The following is a 15,118-nucleotide window of genomic DNA, read 5'->3' on the forward strand; positions in this document are numbered from 1 at the left end:
GTGGGGCTCGACCTCACAAACCATGAGATCATGACCTGTGCCAAAATCAGGAGTCAGACCCTTAACCAGGTGCCCCTCTCTCTTCCAGTTTCTTACTGTTTCCCAAACACTGCCCATTTCAGGCCAGCTGTTCTTTTGGCCCTTCACTTCTCCCTTCTATTCATCCATCCGGTTATGTTCATTATTCATCGGGCACCTGCTTTGTACCGTGTACATAATCACTTTTCCTTGGCCACTTGGTTTCTTACATGTGTTTTATCTTCTGCAAGTCTAATTTGAGAGTGGGGGATAAGGTGGGGGAGTCACTGCTCCTTGACTTCACCCAGGTTGAAATAAAATCTGGATATATCCACAGAGCACCTCCTTTCCTCTGAGAAACAGGAGACAGGGACTCAAACAGAATGGAGGGATCAAAGCAAATTTTACAATTTCACAGCATGGAATCCAATTGACTGTTTTATTTGGAGAGGTCCGAGAATATACTTTTCTCGAGAAATACATTGGAAAAATGGAAAATGTTTCTGAACTCTCAATTGGCTACTTACAAGATTTTTAAAATTTAGAGTTCACTCAAAAATTGTAGCCTATAGCACCATCAGTGACATCACCACAAACATTTCTGCTGCAGGGCAGGGAACAAACTGAATCCACAGGTACCTTTGATCCCAGGTCCTCCTTTTCTTTTGTTAGGTCCTTTTTCATCATCTCTTTCTCAAAGGCCCTTTTTTCTTGCTGTGATGCGAGTTCTTTTTCAAGTCGCTCTTTCTGCCTCTCCAGTTCGTTCTTCAACTGTTCACATTGGATTAAAGCCTGCCAAAGTAAGATGGAGGGAAATGGGGTCTTAGAGTTTGGAAAATGTGAGGGGAAAATGAGATAATTAAGCCTTGATTTTACTTAAAATCATCACAACTCGCTGTAAAGCCCATTAGAACAATTTTATACTCGTTTGTCAATACCAATTACACATCTAAAATACTGTTCAAATGGTACATTTATTCACGTATTTCAATTTTCATAATTAACGCCGTATTAACTAAGCAACTAAAAGACTTCAGATTAATGGACCCCGATGAAGGCCACAGATGAGTCCAAATTTGGAAAAGGGCATCAGAAAACTCAAGCATTCTCATATTATATTTCAATTATATATCATGTTTATACTGAATGAAATATGTGAGTCTCCAGTTTAACTGATTTTTCATTTGCTCCTGGTTAAACAGATCAAAACTGAAAATGAGGTGAGTTGCTTATTACATACAGGCATCTATTATTCTTAACATTATCAAATAATCGAGGTTCCTGAAACTTGATTAACTAAAGTAAAAATTAGGTAATAATAAAAAGTTTAGACAAGGAAAGACTCAAAAGAGCATTTACTACCTAGTTTTATGAACTAAGAAGTACCATCTTTCACCGCTGGTATTTTACGAGTCCATAATTGTTCTTAGTCTCAATTTCCCACTCTGGATTTCTAGAAGTAAAAACTTTCTAACTTCCTTTTGACTACATTCACAGTGTCTTTATGTGTAACACCCAACAATAAACTAGCTTCAAAATCCCAATTTTAAAAAACCCCTATACAGCTAAGGTGCTTGACAGAAAATCTGAGTCATTCTATGATGTCTTATTCCAGTGGCTCTTATCTAATATCCAATATCCACCTCATTCTACAGCTACGTTCCCCTAAATTGGGAAGCCAAGAAACCCAAGTCTCATATGACCTACAAACTGTGTAAGTATGTGTCAAGTTACAAGTGGGATAGGGTCACATTTGTTGTCTCAGTAAGCACCACAGGCTTTATGCGTAGCTCTGCTTCCCTCTGGAGAAAGCTACAATAAATATAAACAATAAATAATCTAGGGTATGACAGGTGAATTTTCTTCTCTTTATCTGGAAAGCATTAAATCCTAATTTCCTTCAAACTCTTCTGGAAAGTTGCTGTACTCCTAGTTATAAAATACGAGGGTAAAACTTAATTGTCTCAGATTAACTGACAAGCATATACAGTAACTGAAAAATGATTCTCCCAGGGACTTGGTCCCAAGTCCAATTCTAGTTGAGGATGCCTGTAAAATAAAATTTTACATTAGATTTTAAAAGAAGTGAAAAAGCATAGTTTTTCTATAATTTAAGCCCTTAGAGCTTGATAGATTATGAATTTGAGATTTCTGTGCTTCAGAACACAATTGCTGTTGTGAAAAAGATTTTCTATGAACCTAATAAAAATGTTCATTACTTTTGCAGATAGAATACAACTGGCATGAAAGAATAAAATGACTGTTGTATATAAAGCTTTTTCATTGAACAACAACTCAGGAGTCAATATTATTAAGCACCGGAACAGCAGAACACGACTGCTGAAGGTCTAAACATCAGGTTAACAGCAACCAAAGAATCACTTCCAAGAAGTTCAGTCCATTCAGGAACAAGGAACAGTAAATGATTCTGACGGGATAAGAGGCCTAAGCCAAGGAAAGACGTTATAAACACAAAGTCCAAAGCAAGAAGTTGTAAATCACTTAAAAGCAATGCTGAAGCCTCGGTTTCTGTGGATGGCCTTCTCCTGGTTAGGACTGGCCACCACGGAGAGGTGATGATGAGGAAGTGTGAAGGCATACTTTTATTTGTCTTGATTTTCATATCTATGCCTGGTCACAATGAAGAAATTAAGGATCAGTAACACTTGTACTTAGAAAAGTGATTTAATCTTTCTAGAGGCATCTCTCTTACCACGGACCTCACACACTAGATAGATCACAGAGAACTAAACAAGTGTTTATACACTCTATCCATTAAAGCTTCCCTGTTTTGTTCCAGGGCTCCCTCTCCTAGTTTCCGGAATCCCTCCCTGATTCTGCTTGTCTAACCATCTGGTAAAGGCATAATAACTGAATTCTCACAAGTGAGGTCAGTAAATGGTCAGTGACAACTAACTGAGAGATGTCCAGAGGGGACCAGGATGATTTGGGGCCTGTAGCTGCCATCGCTCCCAAGAGGGTGGATTCTTCAAGTCCCTGAGCACGGCCCCTTTTCGGTGGAAATGGCTGTGGCTCTTGAGGAGCTGAATTATACTATTCCCCCACCCAGTAGACTCAATCCTCAAGGAACCTTTTCTCTTCTGGGACATTTCTTTCATTTGTGGTTATTCTGTGCTGGCCACATTAACACCCTTTTTAAGACATAATTTATTGGACTTGATATGCCCAGTTCTAGTTTTATTAAACCAACAAGTTTTTTGGGGTCAAAAAATTTTCCAAATGGGGTCTTAATGGGGTCAAAACATTTTCCAAAACAAATTTATATCTCGTCAACTAAATTTTTCAAAATAGGAAATCTATTTTAGGACACATGAAAGTCCTTCCCAAGTGTTAGAGTTGGGTTCCTAGAAACCTTCATGATCAAAGAATTCATGATTCAAGAATTCAAGATCTTATTAGAAATAACAGAATTCATACTTAAAAAATTAAATTTAAAATTCACGTGAAAACTTGTGACAATGTTTTCATTTTGATGAACTACAACCCACAAAATAAAAATGATTGTCAACATGTTTTAAGCATTTAACTCATGAATAATGAAAAGTATTGATTTTCAATTTATAAACTTGCTACTAGAAACCTATCAGTCTCTATCTCCCATTTTCAAGATGTTTATGATTTTTGTTTTGTGGAAGATAATCTACGTATCAAGAAGCATATGTTCTCTGCCTGTGCTTGTGGTCAAATGGCCGATTGCTTTCTGATCTTTTTACTTTAGGTTTATAATTTTCACCTTTCTGACTCTACTATAGTGTAAGAAAAATAATAATTTGGAAAGGAAAAAAGTTGGGGGACATTGATTCAACCTCCTGGGATTTTTGTTGTTTTTTTTTAATCTTCCCTTGGAGGGTTATCTCCTTATAGAGATGGTCATGATAACTTCATGCCAAAGGCAACAATTTCTCTTCAAATAGAAGCAAGCAGGTCTGAGGCCTGGTTAACCTCTTCATCTTGAAGCTTTACCAAGGCATCACTACAAAACTTCTGCTTTTCCACCCTCATTTTTTGAGGTTATTTTTTTTCCTCTATTTTAAAATTATCCCTGGTTGTAAAGACTTGCAATTTCAAAGAAAACCAAAAATATTTATTAGTCACTTACTATGTGCCAAATACTTTGCTAAATAGCTTAGATGGGTCAATTTATTTAACACTCTTGCTAAATTTTAAATAGTTCTTTTTTTAAATGTTTATTTATTTTGAGAGAGAGAGACAGAGTATGAGCAGGGGAGGGGCACAGAGAAAGGAAGACAGAGAATCTGAAGCAGGCTCCAGGCTCTGAGCTGTCAGCACAGAGCTCAACGCGGGGCTCGAACCCATGAACCGCAAGACGATGACCTGAGCAGAAGTTGGAGGCTTCAATGACTGGGCCTCCCCAGGTGCCCCGAATTTTAAATAGCTGTTATCACTCAGCTGAAGAAACTAAGCAGCTTTGAGACATTAAGTAACTTGCCCAAGATCACAGACTTAAAAAGTGGTAGGGGCGCCTGGGTGGCTCAGTTGGTTAAGCAGCTGACTTCGGCTCAGGTCATGATCTCACGGTCTGTGAGTTCGAGCCCTGCATCGGGCTCTGTGCTGACAGCTCAGAGCCCAGAGCCCGTTTCAGATTCTGTGTCTCCCTCTCTCTCTGACCCTCCCCTGTTCATGCTCTGTCTCTCTCTGTCTCAAAAATAAATAAACGTTAAAAAAAAAAAAAAAAAAAAGTGGTAGAGGGGCACCTGGGTGGCTCAGTCGGTTGAGCATCCGACTTCGGCTTGGGTCACGATCTCAGGGTCCGTGAGTTCGAGCCCCACATTGGGCTCTGGGCTGATGGCTCAGAGCCTGGAGCCTGCTTCCAGTTCTGTGTCTCCCTCTCTCTCTGCCCCTGCCCTGTTCATGCTCTGTCTCTCTCTGTCTCAAAAATAAATAAACGTAAAAAAAAAATTAAAAAAAAAAAAAGTGGTAGAATAGAGCGATTCCACAGCTGAATCTACGCATGGCATTACAACTTTCTCGTGTTATAGATTTATTTTCTTATAAAATCCTTAGGTTTTCACTGCCATTGTCAATGTAAATATATAACATAAAATAATTCCATGTACTTACTTAGAATGCAATATGCAAAATGGAACACTAGATGGCAACAACAGTCAAGGAACTAGATAGAAGAGGGGCTCAACAATCAAGTAGTTGTTTTTAAAATTAAAATATGTATGGCATTTTACTCTTTACTCTCACGAAGCAAAATCCCTAATATGTTGTAACATCCCTGAGAGATAAAAACTAGTAGATCTGCATTGTATTTTGTAAACTGCTTGGAAATCAGTCCCTGCATTATTACTAATTCAATGATGCTTAGAAATCGGTTCTGCACTACTTACTAATTGAATGAAAAATGCCTTGGATTCCCAATACACAATAGCTTCTTTTGTTCTTAACTGTTAAATTTTTAAAAGCACTAATTACAAAATTCATATTCATAGTTAAAGCTAACAATTGACTTTAATTCAATTCAACAAACATTGTGCAATGAACATGTGAAGGATATAGTGATAGATGTCACAGACCTGACTTTTAAGGTCTTTTGGTGGTGAGAGCTATGTAAACAGCTACCAAAATTCTATACAGCTCAGTCAAATATGGAGGAGGAAGAGATTAATTCAAACAAGAAGGGGCTGGGGAAAACTTTGGGGAAGACTGCCACCTGAGTTGAGCCTCACAGGTTGAATAGATAGATCAATACAGTGCTGTAAAGTGTAGCATAAGCAAATTCATGGTCACATTCAGGAAGGTCACATTCCTGACCTTGTAAGTCACATTCAGGAAAACTGTAGGTCACATTCAGGAAACAGCACAGGTCATATGAAAGAGTATAGTGAAAAATAGCAGGGGGTGGGGGGACATATTGTAAAAGATCTGGCAGGTCATGCTTTTATTGTACTGCAAGAAGGGAGCTCCCAGAACAGGGAGCGTTACAACTGAGGAGGACTGGCAACAGTGGGAAAGATATACTGGAACTGGAAGAGGCCTGAGCAAGACCAGTAGAAAGCTAATGCAATCATCTACATAGGTTGCGTAACAGTATGTTAGGACTTGAGCCAGGAAGGAAAGGGTGGGCATAGCTTAGGAAAAGACTCAAAAAACCGAGAGCTTGGCAACTGATTGGATGTTGAGAGCGAGGGATGGGGAGAAGCCAAGATATTTTAGAGGCTGTGAGCCAGGGCTGTTGGTAAGATGAGGGAGCCAGTATCCGAGGAGAATACAGAAAATGGTAGAAGGAAAAGGAGTGGTGGACAGGAAAATAGAGAGGAACAATAATTTGTGCAGATTTTCAGATGCTAATGGAATATCACCCATATACAGGGGTCTAGGAGCAGCAAGAAACGGGGGTGTGGTGCTCAGGAGGGCTGGTACAGCTGAAGGCACAGGGTGGGGGTGTTCCAATGAAGGGAGGATTTTGGAGAGACAAATTCTTGGCAATTAGGATGACACGGGTGGAAGGAACTCCTGACTGAGGAATGTCGGTGTTGAAGGCTTGTGGAAAATAAGAGAAAAGAGATGGAGAGGAGAAGAAAAAGCATACAAAGAGGATGACTCCCACAGGAGTAAATATCAGATAAATCAAGGGGAAAAGAGGACGTGTTATAACAGGCCAGCCAATGGCTTCCTAGACGGCAGAGCTGGAGTCGAATGAAGACAGAGATGAGGTCACCGGGTTTAGTAATCAGGAAATGAGTGGTGACCACTGAGTGAGCAATTCAGTAGCATGAAATCAGACTACATTTTGTTGAACGCCTGACTGCAGTGTGTTCAGAAGGGAACAGAGAGCTTCGAAGGTGAACGCCTGTTTTGAAAGGTCCGCCAGTAAAATGGAGGTGGGAAGGTAGGCAATTATGTGGAAGCTGATCAAGGGAAGGCTGCCTCTTGTTTGTTTAAACAAGAATAACAGCTGTAGACAGGATGACAGGGGAAACAGAGGAGAGGGAGGGACAGAAGATACAAGATGTGGTGACTAATGGCTCAGACTCCCTGAAATCCTCCAAGCAGGAGGCTTCAAGAACTTAGAGAAAGAGATCCATCTTGGGAAGTAAGAGGGCCAGATGAGCAAGAAAAAATGAGCAGAAGACATGTTTGAGGGATGAAAAGGTGGTGAAGGGGCTCTTGTCAGTTGGTTGTGATGTCAGTGACATAGGTTGGCCATGGAGTGATGAGCTAACAGCGGAGCTGGGGAAGCGTGGGAAGTGAAATTCCTGCCTTGAGTACTGAAGGCGGTCAACTACAAAGGAAAGAATTGCTAAACAGTACTTCTAAACAACCAAAGGTGACCGGTACCACTCTCCCATGGAATTCATTCTGTGGCTTTCTTCAGCAATGCTTGACAGGCTGAAAGTAGCAATAAAAAAAAAAAAAAAAAAAAAAAAAAAAGTGCGATCGGGCTTTCGCTTGGCACCGGCAAAGTGGGTAAACCGGAAAGATAAGAATAAGAGAATTCTAGACTGTTAGTGAAAACAGGTTGCAATTTCCTTAGTGAGTGGATGCTGGGTACCATCAGGGGCCAAGCACTATGCAAGGTACTAAAGATTTCATAGTGATCGAGATGGGTAAGTTCGTTCCTGGCAGAAATTTTAAAGCTTAATGAAAGATAAAGACAAACAAGGAATAATAATACGCTTTGATAAATGCTGTAATGAGAGTTGTTCTTAGCTGGAGGCGATTCCGCATGCATACACACACGCACACACACTCTGGGAAGCTGTAGCAATGTATGGAGATATCCTTGGTTGTCAGAACTTGGGGAACAGGAGGTATGCTGTTGGCATCCAGTGAACAGAGGCAAGGGTTGCTGCTAGATATCCTATGGCATGCGGGCAGGATAGCCTGTACAACAAAGAATTATGTTAAAGTCCACAATGTCAATAATGCCAAGGTGGAGAAACCCTGCTCTACAGACACATAAGAGGTACATCAAATCTAGGCACGGGAGAACAGAGATTTTCTTTTCTTTTTTTTCTTAAAGAGAGAGGGTGCAAGTGAGTGAGGGGCAGAGAGAGAGAGAGAGAGAATCCCACTGCAGGCAGAGAGAGAGAGAGAGAGAGAGAGAGAGAGAGAGAGAGAGAGAGAAAAGTGGGGCTCACCAGAAGCGGGGCTTTAGCTCACCAAAGGTGGGGCTCAAACTCACGAATTGTGAGATCATGACCTGAGCCGAAGTTGGATGCTTAACCAACTGAGCCACCCAGGTGCCCCCAGAGATATTCTGGAGTAGCAGACCTGAAAGATGGGAGAAAATATCCAGGTAGGAAGTGAAGAAGAATTTGTACAACATGTGCAAAGGCCCAGGGGCTAAAAAGCAGGGCATAAACAGGGGGATCAGGAGGCATCACCATCACCTAGTTACTGAGGAAATACTGTGTGTCCAAGTTTCTACAAGATAACAGATTTCCACTTTAAGATGTAGTCCTCAATGGGGGTGCCTGGGCAGCTCAGTGGGTTAAGCGTCCGACTTCGGCTCAGGTCATGATCTCACGGTTTGTGAGTTCGAGCCCCACATCAGGCTCACCGCTGTCAGCGCAGAGTCTGCTTTAGATCCTGTCTCCCTCTCTCTCTGCCTCTTCCCCACAGGTTCTCTCTCTCTTTCTCAAAATAAATAAATAAAACTTAAGTTTTAAAATCAATCAGTCAATTACATGCAGTCCTCATGAACAATCCTCAAAGTCAGACATCATCTCCATGTTACACATGAGGAAAAACCGTGGCCTGGGGAATTAAGTAAGTTGTCCTAGGTCACGCAGCTGGTGAATGGCGGGGCTCCAAAGTTGAATCTAGGTCTGCTAACTCTAATAAGACCTTGTCCAACCCCTACACTCAGCTGCCTTTGCAAGCTAACAGTGGCCACGTCTGTTGGAGGAGAGTAATAAGTGACATGGAAGGGCTGGAAGGAAGCACATGACAGACCTCGGGAAGTCTGTGAAAGGGTTTGGAGACTGTCCTGAGGCAGTGGGCAATCCTGGACAGATTTTAAGTCAAAGAGTCCCAGGGTCAAATCTGCCTTAAAGAAAGATCACTTGTAGCCGCAGTGCAGAGAACAGGGCAAAGGAAGAGGATGTCGTAATTCATAAGTCCAGAGAGGATGGTGTCCTGAACAAGAGAGGGGACAGTGAGGAAGGAATTCAAGAGAAGTTCAGAAACTAAGACGTGTACTTAGTGATTGGAAGTCAGGCGAGAAGCGGGGGATGACCAACCAGCTTTCCGGTCAGGGCACGGTAATGGATGAAAGTGCCATTCAATGGACAGAGAACACAGCAGTTTGGGGGGAGCAAATGTAATGAGTTCAGTTGGGGACATAAAATTCATATTTAAATGGAAAGAAAAGAAGACCAGCCTGGAGACAACAGTTAAAACAAGATGTGAGAAGAAGCTGAAGGAGAAGCAGGAATGAGGACAGTGAGTAGGTTTAATGGGGATGACGAGACAGAGAGAGGCTCTGGTCAGAGAGAGCATTGCAGAGTTTGAGATCCCATGGACACACCAGTTCTCATGGCAGTCACTGCAGAACAGGGAAGGCGCTAGAGGTAAGCAAGCCAAAGTGTGCTGGGATTACAGTGTTGTGTGTATTAACAACAGGGATGTAGAGACCTTTCAGGATGATCCGAGGAGGTCAGTGGAGCATGCTATGGACTCCAAGTGTGTGCCCCTCCAAAATTTATGTGTTGAAACCTAACCCCCAATGCGATGGTATAAGGATGTTTGGCCTTCGGGAGGTTATTAGATCCTTAGGAGGGATCCCTCATGAATAGGATTAGTGCCCTTATAGAAGAGGCCCCAGAGAGCTCCCTCACCCCCTTGGCCATATGAGGACACAATAAGAAGACAGCCACGTATGAGCCAGGAAGCAAGCCCTCACCAGATACCAGATCTGCTGGTGCCTTGATCTTGGGCTCACCAGCCCCCAGAACTGTGAGAAAGAAATATTTGCTGTTTAAGTTCTGTTACAGCAGCCTGAACAGACAAAGACAAGGGAGAAAAGGGTCAGATGCTAACGCTCTTAAAAAGTATCAAATAGCCAACAACTATTTTATAAATCCAAGTAATAAAATGGATGATTTTCTTTAAAATAAGTCTCAAATAGTGACATCTAAGATTGAGAGTTTATATTGATTAAAATCAGGGAGAGGAGAGACAACAATGATTTCAATGAGGAATGGCCACTAACGTAGATGATAAAACAAAGGCCTGGAAACGGCAGTAAGGAGGGAGAGGATGCTGATCCCTCCATCACAGCCAGATGAGGCGATGGGAGTGGCAAAGGGCCTTCACCGGAGGGTTGGAGGGTCACGGTGTCATCGAGGGACAGCTAGAGTTCAGTACAAGTGAAGAACTAGGAGTGTTTGAGAAGACAAAGCTTATAAGGGAGCTTGGTCTGAATGAATAGAACTTTCAGAGGCACAGGGGCATTAGTAATGAAAGCAGTGAGGGCCAGTGGTCTGGGAAGAGTCACGGATGAACTGGATGGAGACAAATGGATAAGGCAGTGACTGAGGAGCTAAAGAGAGAGTTGAAGAGCCCATACCTTAATAAAATACTGCTGCTGCTCTATGGCTTAGACCAAAGCTATCCAACAGAACGCTTCACAGAAATGTTCTATATCCACACCGTCCAATACAGTAATCAGTAGCTACTCGAAGTGTGGCTGGTATGGCTAGGGAAAATACATGGCAACTTCGGTGGACTCAGACGGAGCAAGGAATCCACGATAACCTCCCATAATTCAAAGTGCTTATGACACTGCCTGATCATGAAGTGGTAACTATTACTGTCATTATCACGATCACTCAATGTGTTTGATTTAGCATCCAGGCGTCCGGACTCATTCATAGCTAAAGATGCTATTCCATACACATATATTATCCATTATCTGTGGCATATTTGGATGTTCTCAAAATCTCCCATGCATGGAGGAGAAACATTTGTCTGCAGTCATACTTGAACGTGTACAAATGTAGTTAAGATCTTCACAGCACGTGAAATCACCAGCAAACGAAAAGGTGAGGCATGCAAGTCTCTCCAAGTACCTTGCCATGTCGCTCTCTATTCTCTGAACAGCGATATAACAAGAGGATTTGCAGAGGACTAAGAATTCTACCAGCAGGAAATCTGTTTAATTCAGCAAAGCCAACACTAAAACACTGGTCTTTGCTTTGCATGTTTCAAAAAAAAGAGTTTAGTTAAGGATGAACAGCCACAGGAATACTTGGAGGAGAAAAAAGAGCAGTGACAGGCTGCCTTAATTTTGATCTTCTGAGACTTGCCTTGGTCTTCTCGAAATTGGCTTCCTCGGCCACTTGCACGGCTTGCTTCACCTGCTCATAAGCGCCGGCTTCTCTTTCCTGCATGTCTGTCAAGATGCTCCTGACGGAAACTAGTGCGGACATTAAGTCATCTCTTTCCCTGTCAGCACAAAAAGAACATTCAAAACAAGAAATGGTCACACGATCATGTATTCGTGAGTCAGGAAGAAAAAGGCATTAACACACAGTAGAAGAGGAGCCAGGGTGGGCCGGCTTAGCACGTCCTAAAGCACACCCTGGAGAAAGGCCCTCTGTCCTCCCCTGGCGAGGTGCATGCAGTGGGGCCAGAAAGGCTGAGCCTTCATGGCAGGACTGCGTCTGGAGGGACAACCACCTATTGTGGAGAGGATGACCGCACTGCGGGCTGCAGATTCAAGCCCAGAAAAGAGGAAGTTAGTCTACAAATTAAAAGGTTGGGGGCTGGGAGGAAAAAAAGGAATAAGACAGAGAAGGTGGGGGCTGTACACAGGTTCAGGGGCTGCTAAGGCCTTGTCTACACTGCTGACTCCCCACGCATTTATCTGAACAAATAGGTCCTTTCCTTTTTGTCTTTCTCCACCATCCTCTTTTCGACCTTTCTCTCTCTCTCTCTCTTTTTACTTTGAGAGAGAGAGAGAGAGAGACAGAGAGAGAAACAGAGAGACCACGAGCGGGAGAGGCAGGAGGAGAGGGAGAGAGAATCTCAAGCAGGCTTCACGTTCAGTGCAGAGCCCAACACAGGGCTCGATCTCATGACTGTGAGATGACCTGAGCTGAAATCAAGAGTCGGACGCTTGACTGACTAAGCCACCAGGTGCCCCTGCCCTACTCTTTCAATTAAATTCTTTCACTTACTTATGAACCCATTTCTTCTTTCAAAGGGTGGTACTGCTGAATCCCTCAAATGGGTCTGGTTCCACAGAGAATGCTCACGATTTAACAAAATCCCATCCTGCTGGGTTGGACCACTGCCTGGTCCCACACCCTTGTCAGCAATTCTCAGAAGCCCTCTGTCCTTGGGGACAGATGGAACCAGATGCCAAAACACTTTGGCATGTAACATAGCAAAGGCCCAGTCCCATGGGTTAAATAAATCCCGTATAAGACTTTAGGATATTTGGAATTTATCCACTGGATAAAAATGACCAGCTGACCAAAGAGAAAATGAGGTGGGCAAATTTCTATACACACAAAGCAAAGAACTCTAAGTTGGGCTGCTATGTATGCTATTCCATGCTTTGTTTGAGAGCTCAAGTTTAAACCATGGTTTCAAATTCAGTGAAAGTAACTGCTTGAAGTTTCCTTTTTTTTTTTTTTTTTTTTTTTTGGGCCAAGTTCCAAACTACTGGGAGAGAGCCAATTCTGATTTTTTTTTCTTTTAATTTAGCAACCTTTAAGGAGCAATGATTTCAAAGATTATAGTCTTTGAGTTTGAGTGGCTTTCAGAATTAACCAATGACTCCATGTAAAAAAAAAAAATCTCTTAAGACAAAATAATTTAAACTATTTGTGGTATTTGGAAAGCAGTCATATTTTAAGAAATATGTAATACTGAACAAAGTTACAATTATTAGCAGTTTCATAAATGATCTTTTTGTTAAAAAAAAAGGACTGCTGCAAATATAAAATTCATGGGAGCATAGCGATCTTCAATTTAGAATTTCCTGGTTTGTTTTAAATTGAGAAAAATAATTTGTCTTTAATTCTTTTGTTCTAAAGGGAAAGAAAATGGAGTTCATTATTTTGGTCAAATCTAACCAACACAATGATTATGTGAAAAAGTAGAAGAGTCAAAGCATGGTTAAATTGTTCTGGTTAAGGAAAAAATAGATTATATGAAGGCAAAAGTGAATGTATGCCTATTTGCATACCAAAAAAGCTCTAACATGAAAGGGGACTAGGTTCATTAAGACTATGCAGTCAGAGTTCCTGGGTGGCTCAGTTGGTTAAGCTTCTGACACTTGATTTGAGTTCAGGTCGTAATCTCCCGATTTGTGGGTTTGAGCCCCTCATTGGGCTCTGTGCTGACAGCTCAGAGCCTGGAGCCTGCTTCGGATCCTTTGTCTCCCTCTCTCTCTGCCCCTCCCTTGCTCTCACTCTGTCTCTCTCAAAAATAAATAAGCATTAAAAAAAAATATGCAGTCAGGGCGCCTGGGTGGCTCAGTGGGTTAAGCCTCCTGACTCTTGATTTCTGCTCGGGTCATGATTTCATGGTTCTGAGATCAAGTACCACATCAGGCTCTGCACTGACAGTGCAGAGCCTGCTTGGGATTCTCTCTCTTCCCTGTTCCTCCCTGCCCCTCCCCACTTCTCAAAATAAATAAATAAACTTTTAAAAAAGTTAAATAATAAAAAAAAAGAATATGCGGTCCAGGGGTGGTTCAGTCAGTGGGGCGTCCAACCCTTGATCTCAAGGTTGTGAGTTCAAGTCCCACGTTGGGCTCTGTGCTGGGTGTAAAGCCTACTTAAGAAAGAAAAAGAAAAAGAAAAAGAAAAAGAAAAAGAAAAAGAAAAAGTATGCAATCCAACTAGAACCTACGATTCTAGAATAAGATAAAAATTTACTCTTTAAGGGCAGCAAGTCAAAACGCGCATCATATAGTCACCTTTCTTAAGGTTGTACGACCGACTAAGAGACCCAAGTTACTATTCAGTGATGCTCTGATCTGTTCCTGGCACCGTGGCATCATTGAAGCCAAAGTTCCAACTAAAAAGAATTAACAGAAAAGCTCAGTGTTTATAGTATGCTGACAGATCACAACAGGATCAAAATCCAACAAATTTGCTTCTTATAGGAGACTTAATGCTTAATATGTTTAATCTCTTTTCAGTGTGTGTCCTCTTGGTAAGAGGAGTCTGCCAGATAGTAGATATTCAGTGTAACAGAGGACAAAGACCAAGTGGGTGAGTAGTGATCCTGCCACAGGAGGGCATCAAAGAGGTAAAGTAAAACTCCTCCCAGTTCCAGTATTGCATGATCTAAATTTAAAAAGTCACTAGGCTACTTAGAATTGGAAACTAAGGAGTTTTGTTGCTCTGGTTCAAAAAATTTTTCAGACTATCAGCTCACCAGCTTCAGACCACAGACAATCATCAAAGAGAAACAGCCCCAAACACTGATGTCTTGTTAAGCTCATCATTCAACAGTGAGCCCATAAAATGATTGTACTGAAAACCTGTGGAGCCACCGGATGGGCACACTCCAATGTTCTGTCAGAGAAATGTACCACATGCTTCCAGGTGGCCTTCAGACCACTGGGAAGCTGAGCTTCATCAGGAGAGAGAGATGCCTAAACTGCACCAGTACAGGAAGCCACTTGGGTAATCTGCAATTATCCACTCAGTCGCTGCATTTTCTGTTTTGCCTCGTCTCAACTCAGCCAGCCCACATCTCAACAGCAAGCACTCGGAATGAACCCAGCTCTGGGCATGTCAGCCCTGTCTTCAACACCATGCCTTGCTTCCGGTCCCGTTCCTATGTCACCTTCTTGATTTAGCTCCCCTTTATCAGCCCCACTCCACTCCTCATGACCTGGCCCTCGGGAGCAGCCAATCCCAGCACCCAGGATAGCTACACAGGCAGCTGCAGGCCTGTCCAGAGCTCCCAGTCCGCAGGCCCAGCCCAGAGCCAGGCCTGAGTGCGTCTCTCCCAGTGGGAAGCTGTATAAACACACATGGCCTATGAGTGTGAACGTGCGATGGCAGCTCTCCATATCACCATCTCCCAAGGCCAGAGTTCTGTGAGTGCTTAACCAACACCATGTACGTTATCAAGGAGT

General features: G+C 42.3%; 1 protein-coding gene across 12 annotated transcripts in view; it reads right to left on the bottom strand.

Annotated features, from left to right (window-relative positions):
• The window catches only part of SDCCAG8 (SHH signaling and ciliogenesis regulator SDCCAG8), a 248,601-nt gene that overhangs the window by 173,485 nt on the left and 59,998 nt on the right, over nucleotides 1–15,118 (bottom strand). For all 12 annotated transcript variants that reach the window (XR_009254275.1, XR_009254277.1, XM_058701165.1 and 9 more), the window contains 2 exons: nucleotides 11,322–11,460; nucleotides 658–810 (listed from right to left, as the gene is read on the bottom strand). Coding sequence is in view for 10 of the 12 variants with exons in the window: in XM_058701165.1 (XP_058557148.1) it covers nucleotides 658–810; nucleotides 11,322–11,460 (292 nt within the window). In the remaining 2 variants the exon portion in view is untranslated. The remainder of the gene's footprint in view (nucleotides 1–657; nucleotides 811–11,321; nucleotides 11,461–15,118) is intronic.

Source organism: Neofelis nebulosa, chromosome 15, assembly GCF_028018385.1.
Source record: "Neofelis nebulosa isolate mNeoNeb1 chromosome 15, mNeoNeb1.pri, whole genome shotgun sequence".
NCBI lineage: Eukaryota > Metazoa > Chordata > Mammalia > Carnivora > Felidae > Neofelis > Neofelis nebulosa.